General features: G+C 40.3%; 2 protein-coding genes across 5 annotated transcripts in view; both read right to left on the bottom strand.

The window, feature by feature from the left end:
* Positions 1-6,141: 6,141 nt before the first annotated feature.
* Positions 6,142-17,833, bottom strand: ZBTB24 (zinc finger and BTB domain containing 24). Of its 4 annotated transcripts, none has more exons than XM_067293872.1 (8): positions 17,754-17,833; positions 17,253-17,350; positions 15,007-16,006; positions 14,407-14,574; positions 14,179-14,262; positions 13,369-13,545; positions 10,881-10,962; positions 6,142-9,859 (listed from the first exon to the last, which is right to left on the bottom strand). In XM_067293872.1, exons 3-8 carry the CDS (start codon positions 15,977-15,979, stop codon positions 9,241-9,243), a joined length of 2,103 nt encoding a protein of 700 aa, XP_067149973.1. In that variant the 5' UTR covers positions 15,980-16,006; positions 17,253-17,350; positions 17,754-17,833; the 3' UTR covers positions 6,142-9,240. The 4 variants fall into 4 exon arrangements, with proteins under 4 accessions (XP_067149973.1, XP_067149975.1, XP_067149974.1 ...); XM_067293874.1 differs by having other exon boundaries at positions 13,369-13,452; XM_067293875.1 differs by having other exon boundaries at positions 9,828-9,859; positions 10,876-10,962.
* Positions 17,834-18,032: 199 nt separating this feature from the next.
* AK9 (adenylate kinase 9) overlaps positions 18,033-18,588 on the bottom strand; it is a 76,451-nt gene continuing 75,895 nt past the window's right edge. Inside the window, 1 exon segment of the mRNA XM_067294796.1 lies at positions 18,033-18,401. Coding sequence (XP_067150897.1) covers positions 18,199-18,401 — 203 coding nt within the window. The 3' untranslated portion in view covers positions 18,033-18,198.

The raw sequence follows: 18,588 nt of genomic DNA, 5'->3' as shown, positions 1-18,588 counted from the left end.
ACCTGCTGCTCAGCGATTTTCTGGTATCTTTGTGTTTAATTCCCCTTGGTGGATCTTGTCCCTGTGAATGTATCTGCTTTTTGAACAAATGTAAAAATCTGGCAGCCACAAAATCCTGTGGCAATGAGAGCCACAGCTTAACCACACACTCTGTAAAGAAGTGTCTCCTTTTACATGGAAATGCCTAGCTATTAACGTATTCAACATGCCCCGCTGTTGCGTGGTGAGACATCATCCCCTTTGACAGAGTGGGAACAGCAGTACTGACAAAGCGATTATGGCATGGTCGCAGCTATAGCAACACGGCTTTCTACCTCTACAGCAAATTTTCTCACGTTCCACTAAAATGTCACTCACAAAAGCAGTTTTGTGAGACAACTATAGATTCAGCAAGGGTCTCTGCCTGTGTCAGCAGGCGATCACTTCTCCTTCAGTCCCTGAGCAGTGTGAGTTGTAGAAGACATTTGTGTTAGAAATGACAAAATTTAATTTTATGTAATGTCAAAACAAACAATTGAGTAGTTTCAAAGCAAGCTAATTGAGCATTTAATCAAAGGTATACAAATTTGCATAGCTTTTTGTGACATCATGGAACGAATCTTGATGTCCCCAGGAAAAATACATCTTTAACATGTCAAAATTCTGTTGCAGATAAGACACTTGCAATTTTCCTGCATGTGTGCAGAACAGACCAATGTTAAACTACTTACATTCATGTCTTGTCTTAATAACCACATGCACTTTTTGGGGAATAGTATATCTAAATGACTTTATAAAATGCTAAATTTGTACATAACCACACAGTCAAATCCAAAAAAGCCTATGGCATCTCAGCCATAGATATTTATGAACTGCCTGTGCCTGTAGAAAATTGCAACTGATAAAGAAATCACGAATTGCAGAAGGGCCCCCCACACCGCCCTGAAGCTTCTCTGGTCTATGTACGGCTTAGCTGCCTGTCGCAGCTCGCTCGGGTTCTGCTTTCATGGCTGTTTGGTCAGAATCTGCAGCAGTCTTTGCCCTTGCTGCTCTTGGCACACGCGGGCAAGATCTGAGGGGCTCCGTCCTCACAGTACCCGAAATTAAACAGGTTATTGCATTCAGAAGGTTTAACTAACACAGCGACTCACTTGCCTAAAAGACCTTAGTGCAAGATTTTAGTTTTTTTCATTTTATGATTTCATCCTGCTGAAAGAATACAAAAAGATCGAGGGAGATGGAACACGTTGGACAGTTTGACAGCGCCGGTATTTGGAAGGCAGTTTTAGGTCTCTCTCTTCACTTCTCACTGGTATAGCTGTTTGCTTTTTTACACTATACCTAACCGAATAGAGACTATGTGAACAGTTTGGGCCCAAGAAGTAATGCTGATGAAGAGGGGGAAGCGATGGCCAGCTGCTGAGGGCGGCAGCCTCGGTCATTAAAATGTACAGTGACAACTGTTGCTCTTAGCAGATCCCCACCAAAGATGTTGTTAGATCAATTTAGTTAATCTGATGCAAATTTTCATACATTAAAGGTGTGCTTGTTTTCTAGCGATGACACAATTTATCTTTCAAAGCTGTATCTCTGTGTTTGCTAAATTACGTCATGCAATAAAAGCAGGCAACATAGTAAAAAGGGCTTCAGAAAGCTTTCTGCCAGGTGGGCACTTCTTTTGGTTTGGAAGTTAAACTTGTGCCTGCAAACTGTGGCCCAGTGCCACAGATGAAGTTATTGACTGCCTTTTTCTTTCATTTTTCCTTTTTTTTTTTTTTTTTTTAACTTGTATTTAGATGTGACAAATACGACCTTAGTGTGAAGCCCTGACTTGAAGCTTGGGGAAAGCATCCTGAAGTCATTTTTGCTGTGCTCTCTATTTTCATTGCATGACATAGTTTAGTACAGAGATAAAGCTATGGAAAACAAACCATGTCTTTAGTAGAAAAAAATTGCCCTTTTAACATATTAAAATCCTCTTATGGACAAGGCAGTGTTAATTTAGACACACACATATCGGATGGCTGAGAACAAGTCTAGGCTTGACTTGAGCTAACCACGAGAAGCCACCGTGTTTAACTACAGCTGCTTTTTCTCTACCGTGGTTAAACATTCAAAGAGAAAGCTGTCTCCTTCCTCCTCCGTAGAGCAAGTGTGACTGCTGCGCAGTGACCGTGGCCTCTGCATGCTGTGACAGCCACAACCTGATTTTAGTAGCAAGACCATACGGCCTCTGCTATAGCCAAAAATTTCTCTAGCAGCCTTACGTAAATTCAAATTGAGAAGCAACATACCCAGAGTGGAATATGAAAATAAGTAACACTGCAGAAAATACTCTTTTAGGTACCTATTTTTCCTCTATGCCCACATATTTTTAGCTTGAAACAGATTAATACAACTGAAGTTTATTAGGCCTTTTAAAATGCCTCGTTCCTCCCTTTTGCATTGTAAAGCATAAGTATTAAAACCATAGCAATCAACTGCATATTTTTTTCAAAAATACACTGATGTGTATAGTTCCCAGTTGTGCTTAGATTTACACACAAGTTCTGTTCCCAAAATTTGATTCTGTACATGCATATGTCTGGCTCCTGTTATTCCATTTTCTAAAAAAACCCCAAACATATATATATACATATTTAGCTGTTCTTATTGTTTACAGAAAATTTCTATTATTAATTACAGATAATTTTCATTTCTATGGAAATTCTTACTGCCATGGGGGGCAAGAAAGGGAATTAATGACAAACATGCTGCTTTTTCTCCTCCTCCTTTTAAACTAATAGCAAAAAAAAAAAAAAAAAAAGCACCAAACAAGCATAATATCATTAGCTGTACAGGACTGTTTTCTGAAAATTTATGATGGGCTTTTTCTTTAAAAAGAACAAACCAACAGCCACAGATAACTTGCTGTTTCTATCCATTCTTTTTTTCTCTCCTCTTTTTTCACATCACTTTGTAATTCAGATACATTAAAATCTATTTCAACAGGTTGCCAATTATCAAAAGTATTAAATATCAAAATATTAAGCTGGATGACTAGATTGGTTCATGCCCTTTCTGCTACCTGTTTGAGACAACATGATGTTGCTTCCATGCTTATTCATAGTGTTTTAATAAGCATAAATGGTTTACCAGTGTGCAGAGTTACACAGGAAGTTTGCTCATACAGCTGTCTGCTAGCTCGGCTACGGTAGACACACTGTGCAGTATTAATTTTTGAAAGAGTGAAGATTACAGTGAAGGAAAGTACGGGAAGTACAAGATGATGTACAGTAAATTTAAAAGATGACAATGAAACCCTTTCAGAGGTAGTGCAACTGGCTTTCTTGGAAACATGATGTTCTTTGAAGAGCGCACACATGTGCCCCGACACATGAGACAAGAAAGTTTTCTCAGAGGGGTTTGCTCTCACCAAAACTCTCCACCTGCTGAATCTGCTGCCATTTCAGTTCCTTTCAGTCCAAAATAGCACCTCAAAGAAACTGAGAAAGAGAACAGAAAGGCAGATTGGATTAATTAAAAAAAGTGATTTGAGAGGGAGCCCCCACATGAAGCTACTCTGGCAGGATAGCTGCGCGGCATCACTCAGCGATGTTATGGTGGAGGCGTTCAGGGTCCCATTAGTCAAATAACAGCGGCAGCATCACCCTGCTAAAAGCTGGGTAAGGAATAATGTCGTGCTCATCAAAGATGCAGACGCCAAGCAACCTCACAGCAAGTATCTAGAGAGGAAACACTGCACAGCTCTTCTGCTGAAGCTGCTGAACCACAACCACACACGCTCTGACAACTGGCGGCCGGGCCACCACTGCTGTTTCAGCCCAGGTCCTTGGGTGGCCAGAAGTATCTGACAGACACTGTGCAGGGAAAATGCAACTGTGACATCTCCCAGCAGTACAAGCAAGCAACATGGGGGACTTCAGAAAAGGTCTTCCTCACATCAGGGAATGAGAAAAGATTCAGCTCACAAAACAAGGAAGACTTATATAAGATGAGCCTTCTAGGTGGAAGGTGGAACTGGCACAACTTTATCAAGAAATGTAAAGCAAACCCAAAGGGAAACCTGGTTTTGAAGGTGGCAGTATAGTAATGGGGTGGTCCACAACAACCTGAAATTCCCCCACTGACTAATGTAACACCCGCAGTCATGCTACCTTAAGGGTAAGGGTAAGGAGGATCAAGAGGGTTTCAAGGGGAGACCCATGAATACATTTGAGAATCAGTCCCGTTCAGGATTGTACAGAGAGTGGGCTACAATTATGAGTGTTAGAAAAACTTGCAGGACAGAGACTGGCAACAGTCGCTAATTAAAGTACAACTGCAGCCTGCTATTCCAAAAATACTTTCAGTTAGAGAGGATTAAAATATTAGCCAGAAATGAGCAGTAAGCATACCAAAGTGAGATGCTGGTTCACCTAGAGTATGTCTGGATGTTTTCTTACATTAGGAAGAACTGCTTGGGCCAGAGATGAACAGTAGCCTGTCCGTTGTGAAAAACCATTCACCATCCACAATCTTTTATGGAGGATCTGAAAAGTGGGATGAAGCACATGGGACTGCAGGTCTGGGAGAAGCAGGCTCTTTGATGCCCTAATGAATAGATAAAGGAGGTCCTGAAGCCACAGATGAAGAAAGTAGAGAATTACCAGTTCTCTCTCCCCTCCTTGAAGAAAACCTGCAAAAGCAGAGAAATTAGGGAAAAGCCTACACAGCAGGACATCTGACCATGGGAAGATAAGAAGAGGCACCCCTGACACCCAGAGTGTGTGGCGCGCCTTCTTCACAAACCAGTGTACTTCTAGCTGCTCCCAAGTGAGACTCAGCTTCTCTTGGGTCTGGCCTTACAGCCTCAGTGAGTCACTCTGCTAGAGAAATGCAAGATGAGGGGCGATGGAAAGTGTACCAGGCTGGTGCACTCACATGATCACTGCAAATGGGTAGGAACCTCTAGAGACACTTCCCATACTTGCTTTCATATAAGATGAGGTGAGAAAAGACTAAGAGCCCCCCGAGTGCAGTAAGTTGGGTCTCAGCAAATGCCTCTCATGAACTTGAGATCATGACGACTAATAGGTTAGACAGGAACAGTAAAACAAGTGTTTTGCAAATAAAGAGATGCAAACCAATCTCTTTCCCAAACCATTGGCAAGATAGATGCCAGAGTCAACACCCCTAACTTTAACCTGTGAATATACATCCACTTTGAAAAAGTCCACCATGAGATAGTCATCTCCATGGGCAGTAAGGTAATTGCTGTAAAACCCCCAGCACCTGCTGTTTATAGTCCCTCCGAGCCCCAGAGAAAGCACAAAACGAGTGTAATGAAATACTTGCAAAATAACACATGCTACAATGAAGATTTTCCTATAGGCAGGATGCTTTGCTTCCACAGCTCCAGCAAAATACGCCAATATTCATTTGTCAAAAGGGGATGCTAAACTGTAAGGCCCACAGATCTGATCCACTGTGACAATTCCTCAGCTTCTGCATGAGAACGTGCACAAAGAACAATATACTCTTTTGAACTTTAGGTTGTTGAGGCCAAAAAAAGTTATTTAGAGACAAACCGTGAATATAATGGCAAACAGAATAAATACCTAAACAATAGTCAAATACTTACTCACCACAGTGTGTGGTTACCCCACCCCTCAGGAATTTATTTAAGCTTTTACCTGGAGAATCAGCCAAAATCTTCAGAAAAAGCCAGTACTTCGTAAACTTGCATTTGGAAGGAAAAAAAAGAGTATTTTTTTTTTTTTAAAGAATTCAAGTTTACTGAGTAACTTACACATGGAAAGCATACAATTGTGCTAATTGCTCACAAAAATGGACCTTTATATAGTCTATGTATTTTCCTATGCTTAGGTCCAAAACCCTAATCTCATTTTAACACAGTAAGCAATGAGATGGATTTGCTAAGATTATTCTATGTGAGGAAATGAGAAGTTATAAGGTGTTTACTCACCTAAGGGTAAAGATATTTAGAGAGTTGCTTTGAAGCACAGTTTTAAAGGCATGCAAGGCATGCTTTTTTGTTGTTGTTAAATAGTTCTTAGTGGCAGCTAGAATAAAAAGCAAAGATGAAGGGGCTTCCTTTCAAATTCAGAACAATCATAGGCTTTAGTTGTAGCCCTAAAAAATGCACACAAGGAACAGGGATTTATTTTCATCTTCAACAGAAATTTATTCACTACAAAGAAAGCAATGGTGTCAAAAAAAGCGCAATGTTTACAGTATGAGAAACATGTTTCTCATTTCTCAAGTGCAAGCTAAAATGCGTGCTGACAGCTTAAGCAATGCAGAGTGCAAGATTAGTCACTGTTGTGCTATTCACAGAAGTAATTCTCCTCACTGCTCATTAGGTAATTTGATAGAAAAAGAGTGTTAGAAAAATTGAAAAACAAAACATCTTTTTTGGTTATGGGAAAGCAGCTAGCAATCACTACATGACTGTGGCTCAAACCAAACTGTAGCATTATACTTATCCTAAAGGGAAAACTTCACAATGAACAAATTAAAGCTCGAAAAAGAGAAAAGTAACAGTTAATTTACTTAGAATTTAGCTTAGTCTTAGAATTTAACTTAAGATGTAACCAGCTTTTAACCATTTCAGGATTCACACATTAAGATTATGGCAGAGAAGGAACTCTGTGTAAGCTCCTGTAAACTTATGATAAGACAGTATTTATGGTTCCACATTACAGTATTTTAGATGAAACCAAAATTGTTAGGATGTAACAGTTTATTGTAATCTTAAGTATTTATACAGTTAATCAGCACGATTTTTGTGGACATTATAGGGAGTTTCACTATTTTTCATTTGTTCTTGCAGCATCAAAGCTTCAAGCTTCTGAAATACAACAGCAGAACATGCTGGCTCTCTTTGGTGGCACAGAGTGCGCAAACAGTATTTCTCCATTCCGAGAGGGAAAGGTGAAAAGCCAAACTGCAGTTTTGCTGTGGGAGGTCATTTTTTGTATTGATTTATTCCCACTGCCTACCCTTCATCACTGATTTATATAAAAACTGATTTAGTACTTTGAAAAAAACCTGACACCCCCAAATTCCAGCAGCACAGCTTCAGGCACCAGCTAGATACTTTGTATTTTGATGTTGAACAGCATCCAGAATTTGGATTCCCCAGACACTGGGGACAGACACTGATGTACTGGAACGAGCGGAGCAGAAGGCCACGGAGATGATTAGAGAGCTGGACCAGATTATGTACAAAGAAAGGCTGAGAGAGCTGGGTCTGCCTTCAGAGAAGGCTTTGGGAAGATCTTACTGTTGCCTTCAACTATTTAAGGGGAGGCCGTACAGAAGACAGAGCCAGACATTTCTTGCAAGTGTAGTGATAGGATGGGGGGCACTGGATAAAGACTGGAACATGGGAAATTCCAATTAGCTATAAAGGAAACATTTTTCACCTTGAATATGGTCAAATACTGGCCCAGGTGGCCTAGAGAGGTTGTGTAGCACCATCCTTTGAGATGTTTAAAACTCAGCTGCACAACAACCTGATCTAGCTGGACATGCTTTGAGCAAGGTGATACTTCCAGAGGTCATCTGGTCTCTCTTCCACCCTAAATCATTCTATGAATTTTTTTGCCAGTGACACACTCTGGTCAGTCATAAGCCAAGAACATACAAAGGTTTTTTGTTTTGTTTTTTAAATTCATCTGCTAATTCCTTAATTTTTACATTTTTCATTTGTTAAAACCAGAAATATACCCCAATATCAATGTAAATCACGAATATGACATTTCAAAACTTAAGTGAGAATTGTGTACATTGCTTTAAGTACCAATGGCAATTTATCTGGATTTTAACACACTAGTACATTAAGTGAGATGTGATCAGTAGCCGAACTTGAAGCTGCAGAGTATATACTCCGTTATGGCATTGTATTAAGATATCAGCTCTTTTTTGTAAGCAGTCAGTCACTGAAAACATAAACTGTACACATCTAATCTAGTCAACCAAAATAGCTGTACAACTTTAACATGATATGCCCCATTTATATAGCTCATTACACTTTGAAGCGACTCCATTATTAAATCTCCACAATAACAATTACAAGCTTTTACATATATTAAAAGTAACACTGCAGCCTGCTCTCAAAAGTACAAAAAATAACGCTTTAATTATAAACTAGCTCCTTAGCTCAGACTGAGCCTTGTCAGGAAAGATATTTTGTACTTCCATATACAGTGCCTTCCACATCAAAAGCTCTTCAAAGTGCTTGGCAGAATGCATGAACATTATCCCCACCTCCTTGATGAGGAAACTAAGGCACAGAGGTCAAGTGACTTGCCCACAGTCACCCAGTGAGTGAGCGGTAGAATTAACAGAACACAATCTGGGTTTTTAAGTTGTCCAGTCTAACCACCACATCTCTTTACCTCTATACTAAGCGCAATGGTTTAAACATTTCTCTAAGGAGCAAAACTCTTACAGCATACAGTATATAGAAGGGGCAAACCAGAGCCAGTCAAAGGCTACAAAGATTCCAACCAAAAGCATAAACAAATTTGGTATTCAATAAATCAAAATGCACTTAAGGGAATGGTCACACTGGAAATAACACATTAACCTGGAGAGAGAAAGCTTATTAAACATAAGACATAATGGTGTTATCTTTGCAAAAAATACTGATTATCTGAGGCCTGACTGTAGTTCAGGTAACGCCAACTCCATCAGATAAGTCATGCTTCCTCATCAGCAGATATCCTACACACTGTTTTCAAGTGGCAAGGTACACTTCCCTGGAGATGCACACTGAAATGCAGTAAGGGGCCAAATATCTGTTCAGTAGACCCAAATTTGTATGAGGCACAAAAAAAGGCATTAATCACTTGTGAGTGGAGAAATACCAATCAGGAATAATAAAAGTCTAAAATAAATAAGATTAAGAAAATTGAATGCCACCCATCAAAAAAAAAAAATCACCAAGAAATGCATCTACAAATAGATTATGCTGTACAAAAGGAAGTGTGATATGTGTAATCACTGCTTGGATGAGAAGTGTGCTATAGCCTAGCTCTCTGACGGCAAATAAGCATTTCAAAAAGTCTGGTCTTGAATAGGATGCTCATGAGATGACTCATTTACTGACAGCAATTGCTGATGGGATTCAGGAACACGTACATTTTGGTTCTGTTCATCACTGATTTGATGGGAAGGGACTGTATCTTGGCTAGAGTGAGATTGTTGACTTGATTCCCGAGTCAGCTGCATGTGCTGAGCTGGATGTTAAGATCATGCTAAGTGGATTTCTTCGTTTTGTCCTTGATGAGCATGGAGATGTTCTAGTGCTTCCTTGGAAAGAGTGATAACATGCATTTGTTCAGGCTGGGCAGTCTCAATGTGGTTTGCCATCATATTGATACTTTGGATTTGTTCTGCTTGATCCTGCTGAGCTGAAAGCAACAAGTTCTGCAACTGCTGTGGTGGCTGAGCAAGCAGTGAGAGATTAGCAGTGTGCTCTGTTGTCATATTTGGGGCATTTTCTGCAGTAACAATACTAATACCTTGATTATGACTAGGCATGAAGTTTATATTATGCACTGCATCCGTAACCAGTAGCTGAATTTCCTGCCCTCCAGAGGTGGAAAGTTGATACTGCTGCAGCTGAAGAATGTTTCTCACCTCTTCTGAATTAGTGTTGCTGCTTAGAGCACTGCTGGCCTCCTGAAACTGCTTCTCCTTGCTGTGAATTTTCAAATGAGACTTCAGATTGTCGAGACGGGCAAACTGCAAACTACATTCTGGGCAGGAGAAAGGCTTTTTGCCTGTATGTAAGATACAGTGTCTTCTTTTAGCACTGGAATCAGAGAAGGATTTTCCGCATATACCACAAGAATATGGCTTTTCTCCCCTGCAAAAGAATATATTTGACCTCCTTAAAATATTCGCTTTGAAAGTGTTGCTTTTGGCAACTTATTACACAATGAAAGACTTAAATGTTTATTTTCCTATATCATAAGCACTTAAAAATGGACACATTAAAAATGTTTTCTATTTGATTTTCTAAATATTTCTGTCTATTTGATGTTCAAGAATTGCACGATATTTTCATTAGTATGTGCTCAAGAGCTACAAAGATAACAGAATTGCCTCCCTGTGGTAATACTGAAAGTACAAATTCTATGCTGCTAGATCTTGACATGAGAAAATGGACAAAAACAGTCAAAAATGTGATAACACAAAAACTTACTTTACACAACTATAAGCACTGACTATTTTAAGAACGTTAGGATTTTAAAATCAGCTAGGATTTTAAAACAGAAAAAAGCTGACATAAGTCTACATCTTAATTTGATGTCTGTCTCTATAGGACAAGGCATTTTACCAGAAACATTTTCTTTTATGTAAGACTTACAACAGTACTTCAGCGATTTCAAATATGACATGACTTTATACAATACATCAGGTTGACGTGGGTAAAATTTAACTAATGAAGTTAAAAAGACACAATAGACTACAGGAAAACTCTCCAATAACTTTTTTACACCATGGCTGATCTTCTGCTGTCAAACAAAAGCTCATAGTAAAATTTTCTCTTAAATAATATAGAGGTAAGTATATTGTCATTAATGAACAGATACAATACACAAAAAGAGAAGAATCTTATAACGTGTTGACACGCTAATACTTAATGCTGCAATACTTTCCTCTACTAACAAGGGTATTTTTTAAAATATGTAAGAACACCATGAACATATAAAAGTTATGTTCAATAAACTCTTTAAATTTTTTTTATCAGTTCCAATATACTAAACAAAAATAGATTAAACAAAAATGTCAGTCAATCCACCTATAATGGTAACAAGCCTTGACCATCCTATAACTGAACAACCACCACATTAATATATCAGAATAGAAGTTACATACTCTACCTGTGAATTCTAATGTGAGTCTGAAGAGAACTTTTAGCTGTGAATGATTTGCCACAAATTTCACAAGTGAATGGCTTCTCACCTGACAAAAAGAAGTTTGACATTGCTTGTTATATAGCACTTTTCATCAATATATTTAAAAACATTTTACAGAGAAGGATAATTATGCCTAGAATCATCATCTTTTGAATCTCAGACCTGTATTCTATCCATAAAAACATGTTATGCCTCTCATGCTTAAATCTCTGTACACGGTAGCAAGTGTAAATGCCAGTCAAATCCTCATGTTTCTGTCATGGGTCAATATGAGTATCTGAAATTGAAGGAAGTCACTAGTTAAATGAAGCTATAAAATTTTAAAGGCACATTTCTGATGACTGTCCCCTTGGGAGATCAAGAATTAGGTGATCCAAGCCCTCGGAGCAATAAAAGACATGCCTGTGACACAGGTGCAGATGCCTCAAGCTGGCTGCACACGGAACAGACAAGTTTGAGAAGGCCTGACCCTGAACTAGTAGACATTAATGCCAGGCTCATGTTCAGCACCATGCAGATGAGTGGGCCCATACTTCCAGACCTGAAAAGTGAATATCTTAAGAGGCCGGCTAGCTTCCTGTAAGGCTCCATCCTAGGCCTATGATATCCTGTGCATAATGAGGAAACACCAGTGTGGTAAAAATTAGCTTACGGTGGGTTATCAGAAGTTGGATAAATTGGGTTTTTACTACATTCTTGTGCCTGAGTAGAAGAAGAGTGACTACATTAAACAAAAAGGTACACAATAAATAAATATGCAATAAAAAAGGTACTACAGACTAAAAAAAACTGACAAAGTCTAAGTCACAGCATAACATTTTTCCTGTTGTATTCAGTGTCTTTAAGACACTAGATATGGGAATCCAGATCACCACTGTGGTAATTCACACTGTTCAAGCACATCGAAACTAATGGAGGATGAGGCAGTAGCCAATTTCCAGGGAAGTTTCACATTTAGTATAGAATTGCAATGCTGATCAGTTTTCATATGGCTTTGGGGGACTAGGAGAAAGTACCAGAGAATCATAGAAAAATTTGTTGAAAGGGACCTCTGGAGGTCATCCAGTCCAGCCTCCTGTTGAAAACAGAGCTAACTTCAAACCTAGATTGTATTCTCATGACACACCACGTTACAGAACAGTTGCCAAAGCAGGACAGTACCATCAATGTCAAGATCCCAACCCCAAATCCTCAGAACTTTATTTCTGAAGGTTTTGAGAAGGGACTGATCAAATGGTATTTCTGCATTGACAATACTGCTACCTGGATTGTCTTTTCTGGAAGCAAGATACATTGTAACTCTGTTTCTGCTAGAACCCATCTTAGTCATCTGTTTTTGCAACTTACCTTGCTACTACACTTCCTCCTCTCACTTGCTACCACACTCACTTCCCACTATGTTTATAGAACTGTACCAGCTTCAGATACAGAACTACTGTGTGCGCGTGTCAAGGTACACTATGTTGTCCTGAACAGAAAATGCAATATTCACAAGTATTGAAAGTAAATGCTATCCTGAATAAATCAAAAACTCCCCAAATCACAACAAGTTCTGACCCTATATCCTAGGGACTTTAAAGAAAATCATAAAAGCAAATATTGAAAAGTGTCATGTTCAGCTATGTTATTTCCTCTAAGAAAGGAAAGGACATGAATAAGATACGCAGCTTGATTTTGTGTATACTTTACTACAACCGAGTGCAACGTAATTAAGAATAATTTGCTTTTGGGAGGAAACAATTGCCACTGTTTATACCTACTCTAAAACAAAAAGTTATTTAGAAATCTCTTGCAAATTTACCATTCAAAGAAAACTGCTTTAAGATGCCTATGCTTAGTCATTATGACAGTGTAGATCAAATTTTTATTCCTGTTACCTAGCCACTCAAGTTTCACTTTGCCCCAAGTCTTTTAAAACACCCTTGCCTTAAATCATCTCTCCGAGCCCACCTCCTGCCAACATCTGGTTTATTACAGCATAATAAAAAGGAAAACCAAAACAGTTATTTTCAGGTCAATATTGCTGTTATAAGCATCCATCCCTCACAGACAGGAGTGCCTAAATCATTTAGGACATATACTTTCTCTAACTACTTAGTTCACTTCACGCCCAATACATGCTGGATGTGGCTCTCCTGATGAACTGAATTCCCAGTCCAGATTTTTATCACAGGAGAGCTAATTGGCATTTTCTGCTGAAGACTTTCTAACAACAGAAAAAAACAGCTCTTCCTATAATACACCTTGCTTGTGGGATGTTTTAATATGAGCTTTTTTGTGCTCATTATGTATTCTTGATGTCAAACCTCTTCACTAGAAATATACATATCGCTATATACACGTATAGCAGAAGCCCACCCCCCAAAGATGAGGGTCACGCCCAACATATTGTTTTGTCTGTGTTATTTCAAGGAAAAAAAATAATAAGAAAAAAGCCACAACTGACTATTACCTGTATGCGTTCTTAGATGTTTCTTTAACTGAGCTGCATCCATGAATTTGCGACGACACTGGTTACATTCCGGCAATGAATGGCCTTGTCGCAATAATAAAAAAAGTGTCAGTGCATAAGTGATCCCCTGTATCTCTTCAGTGATCTTTGTTATAGCACTTTCCTGTAAAATAACCACTTTGATATAATATAGAAAGAAAACAAAAAGGTGATTCACTCTCTCCTCCCTATCTAAACTAGCAGAATTACTCAAACCCATTTCCCTATTTAATCTTATTAAGGGAAGAGAGAGTACTGACTCTTGCTCACCCCCAAACCCACTTGCTTTTGAAGCTTTGTAAATTCTTAATTTTTCCACCATTTCCTGTGTGTATAATCTAACCTCTATCTTTCTAGAACAGAAGTGAGCAGGACACTTCTCACAGCTTGTTTGGTATTGCTAGTCCAAAATAGTGGAAAATTACGAGGCAATTCGCACAAAAGGCAGTGGACATAATTGTTGTATAAAACTCCTAGCTTATATGTAAAACAGAGAGCAGGACTAAAATAATCAAGTTGTTTTTCAAATACGGTGTAATTAATATGTCATCATCAGATAAGTCCTTTTCAGTTTACTATCTTTCTAAACATTCTTTATTTTAAACACTGTTCAGCGTTTTCCCCGCTATTCATTGTTACATCAAGATACCACAGATCAGGGTAACAGAGTCCTAAGTATATCACTGAAGAACATTCATAGCCTTAGTCAATCTTTACAAAGACAAATCAACCCAGATGATCAGCCAGCTCTACAATCCAAGCTCCTTATACCTGTATGTACTCGATAATGACTCTTGAGCTGTCTCTTTTGGCTGAAGTATTTCCCGCACTGATCGCATGTAAAAGCCTTCTGCCCTGTAAAGAAAATCACTTATTATAATACAAGCCACATCCAAAATGAGCATGAAAATCAGCACACATGAGAGAGATCATTAATACCGCTTTTCAGAAATGCACATATTTGGGGGACAGAGATTACATTTGCCTTGGAATATTTACCCGTATGTAGGCTCATATGCTCCAGAAGAGAATGTTTTGTTGTTAGAGCCTTACTGCAGACTGTGCACGTGTACGGCCGTTCTCCAGTGTGCATCCGCTCATGAACTTGAAGAGAGTGCTTCTGGGAAAAGCCTTTGCCACATTCACTGCACTTAAAAGGGCGCTCCCCTAAAAGCACAAGATTTACAAATGTAAATGTCAGTGCATTATTTCTCAGCAGATATTCTAAGCTGATAGTGAGATGCATTGCAACGCATTACATATTAAAAACTGACCTCTGAGTAGTGATAAGGAGAATTAAAAGAAAGAGACAAGCTTCAGGTAGCAATAAAATAATTATTTAAATATTGTCATATAATTCAATGTTTTAATAGATAAATGCTTAACTAAACTGCAATCAAGGTAAAATGTAGAAAGGCTAGGAGGCCTGGCAGCAAGAAGAAAACAGTGAACATGGTCTCAGAGACCCACCATCCCCAATTTGTCTCCAGCAAGAATTGTCCAAAACAGCACACTGATCCAACAGTCCACACTTAAAACAACTGGTTTGCATTTAGCAATAAGTCACTAAGTCAAAAGAAGCAGTCTCTTAATGCCTACCTGTATGACTTCTTTGATGAATAGCTAAAAAGTGATTATATTTAAATACTTTGCCACAGTCTTTACAGCGAGCTTCAGAACCTGTACGTTTTTTTTTCCCATCAGTTCTCTTTGCCAGTCCTTTTTCATCCTCATCACCAAGAAGTTTGTAATCTTTTAGCTTGACTGATCTCTTTATTCTGCGTTTGCTGTATCGGCTCTGAGTGCTCTGCATTCCTTGAGATTTGGGATCAAAATTCTCATCTTTCTCAGCTGACAGATCCACGGCATCTTCTGAGCTGCAAGCACGTTCAGTTTCTTCTGCATCTTTTCTCACGGGAGCCTGTTCACTGACAACTATTTCTTCTGCTGTAATGTCTTTTTTCATAAAATTCTGTTTATTTTGCATGGAATTATTCTCTCTCAGTTGCACATCTTCAGCAGAATTTGCTCCTGATTTTTCTTCTTGGGCATTCCTGACTTTCCTTGGTCGCCCTCGTTTTCGCTTTGGTGGATCTCCATTTTTCATGTCATTTGCAGTAATAGCTACTGAAGCTCCGCTGTTAGATGAAGCAGGTAATGCATTACTTGGGCTATGGCTGGCCTGATAGTCTGTGTACGCCCATACCAAGTCGTTCACTTTTAGAAGCTGTGCAGTAGCTAGAATTTGTTCTGTGCTTTTTTCACTGGCATGGAGATAACCAGTGTAGATAAATTCTAGCAGTGCTCCAAAAGTGTCTGCGACCATTCCCTCCAACATGTAAATTGACTGCCCTATTTCACCCTCATCTACAAACATCATCGAAAAATATTCACTGCTGGCAGCGAGCAAAGCTTTATGGGCTCTGAACTGAACATTCTCCACTATCAGAGTAATGTCACAAAGAAAATCTTTCTTCCTTTGTTCTTCAAAATTAGCTAGAATGGTATCTCTGTGAGCTTTGGAGTGAATGACAACCAGTTTCTCAGACGCATCGGGAGCTGTTTCAGCCATTTTTATTGCAAATATGAAAGAAGGTACCTACAAGGATAGAATAGGTTTAATAAATATTTTAGAAGTCTGCATTATAGAAGACCAAGTATTATTTCCTTTGCAAGCTAATAAAACAGTTTCTGAAGCAATTCTAAAGCCTCTGAACTTTCTTTAAAAAATTAACATTAATGCTGACACAGATTATCTTCTCCAAAAAATGTTTTTGCATCTTAAGCTACAGCTCCAGATAGTTTCTCCTCAGATCAGAATTACTGCTAGCTATTTCATTTGTTTAGCTCTGATGTACTGTGAACTGTTCAGTAGCCAAAATGTCTGCTCTGTCTGAAACCCCTTCTTTTGCAACCAAAACAACTGAACAAAAAGAACTCTTTGTTCACAGCTCCTCCTTTAAGTGGAAATAAGTAAAAAAGAATCAATTGCAGCTTCACCATCACAGGATGTCACATTTCAGATTATTCAGGGACAAGGCTATGAAATCTTGGAATCAACGATTAAAAAATAAAAATAAAAAAATCACTGATTTTGGTGTTGCAGGACTCCATGCCTTCTTTTATCCACTTCTATTCTTCTGAAAATTTCTCTTTCAGAACACTTACCTGCTAATTCTCAGCCTATAGATGTGGGCAATAAAACTGGAAAAATAGCAGATCTAAGAGCTCTGTCTAAAATAGAGTTGACTATGCTAGCTGTCAACCATCAGTTTGGCTCGTTAAAGTTCTTTTATTGCAAATTCAGTCAAAATAATTAACAAAAGAAAGAAACAAGCAATTTCAGAAGAATCCACCAAATAAAAATACCATGGAAGGGACACACCAAAAGTATCTGTTTCAAGAGAATCAGCTGAGCCAAATGTAACATGGATTAGCTACCTCCCATCCTAAATGATAAAACTATCATGTTAAATATGTATTTAAAGACAGGAGACAGTGAGCACAACAGTTCTGACTGTGTGAAGGAATGCTGTAAGAAACAATGCGCACCACATATAGATGCTACTGAGGTGGCCAAGAAGTGATTCTTTAGCATTTTCCTGCTGCTAAACAGTTCATGTTGGAGCTTTGTTGCTTGACTAACAGTAGAGCCATGCTGATCTGCGAGCTTTAGTTTTTGGAGGGCCTGAGCCTGCTGCTGCTGCTGGAACACCCTAAACCAGGACTGCAGGCCCGACCCAGCAGCACAAGCGGTTCTGGGACCTCCCAAAGGGCGGCTGGCAGCCCTGCCCGCAAGCATTCCCTAAAATTTACATGTCTCTCAGCACCGAGAGACGCAGTACCTGTTTTGCGGGTTGTGATCACACGAGGGATGCATGTATTCAGTCACACGATGGCATCGTTAACGTTTGGACCGCAAAATGCGAAGCGGCGCGCTTACCTAGAAGATATTCTCGAGTAAGACTGCGCACGACGGGGAGGCGCCGCACTGCCACGGGTACCGCCAGGCACACCAGCAGCCCCGGACTAGCTCCCGACACGGCCCGACGCGGGGAGAGGGGCGGCGGCGGGCGGGCGGGCGGGCAGGGCAGCGCAGCGACCGACCCGGCCCTGGCGGCGGCGGCGGCGGCGGGGGGGGGAACGGACACGCCGCGTTGCCGGGCGAGGGGGCGGGGCGCGAGCGGCGTCACGCGAGGCGGCTCGGCCTAGGCTCCGCGCCGCACCGAGCCCGGCCGCGCCACCGCGCTCCTCCGCCGCCGCCGCCGAGCCCCAGGGCGGCGCCCAGGGAGGGGCGGACGGGACCGGATAGGAGCCGGCGGGACCGGCTGGGCGGGCGCACTCACCGCGCGAGCCGGGAGCCTCGCTCCGGAGACCGCTTCGGCGCCGCCACGCTTCCTGCCCCGGGCGGAGCGCATGCGCCATGACGCAGCACGCACGCAGCGCCCGACCCGAAGCCGGCCGCGGGGAGCCGCGCAAGCCCCGCCCCTCGACCCGCCCCTCTCGCCAGGCCGCGCCCCCATGCCGCCAGGCCCCGCCCGCGCCCGGGGAGGGGGGCGCCGGGAGCGCATTAAACGCCGTGTAATTTAAGACAGTAAGCTGTAATTTTAAAAGATCTCTCTCTATAACAAATTAATCATAAAAAGCGTAACATTTTGCATCAGTAACATTATAGTTTCATAGATAGCCTTTCATGAGTGGTTGATACACAGTGGTTGATGATGGTGGATAGTTATGTTCCTTGAGTTAATAAAAATCAATATTCAAATAAAAATACACAGTCAGTCCAAACTAAACAAAGCTTGGACTTGCATCTTTAAGGGAAAGAAACGTCTGTAGTTTGTAATCGAACTCAATAGGTCTGCTCTGAGGTTCCTTGTATTTGCGAGTCATTTTCCTTCCCAGGTAGGGGATGAGTTCACAGTGGTCTATGAACTGCTCCAGTTTCCTCTTGTACTTTTTCCGTACATATTCTGAGCTTCTAGGGTTATAAGCTGCAAGAAATTGAGCAATATATTAATGTCCCACATTAATTCTGTGGAAGTTTTAAAACACAGATCAGATCTACACCTGATGCTTTTACTCTTCGTACAGATAAAACTCTTGGCACAGATAGCCCATGTCCATTGACTCCAAAACAAAAACAGAAATTGTCTGGTATTTCAGAAGTTCATAACTCCA

This window comes from Apteryx mantelli, chromosome 3 (assembly GCF_036417845.1).
Source record: "Apteryx mantelli isolate bAptMan1 chromosome 3, bAptMan1.hap1, whole genome shotgun sequence".
NCBI lineage: Eukaryota > Metazoa > Chordata > Aves > Apterygiformes > Apterygidae > Apteryx > Apteryx mantelli.
Note: the sequence above shows the minus strand (reverse complement) of the source record. Positions and strands in the feature narration are given on the sequence as shown.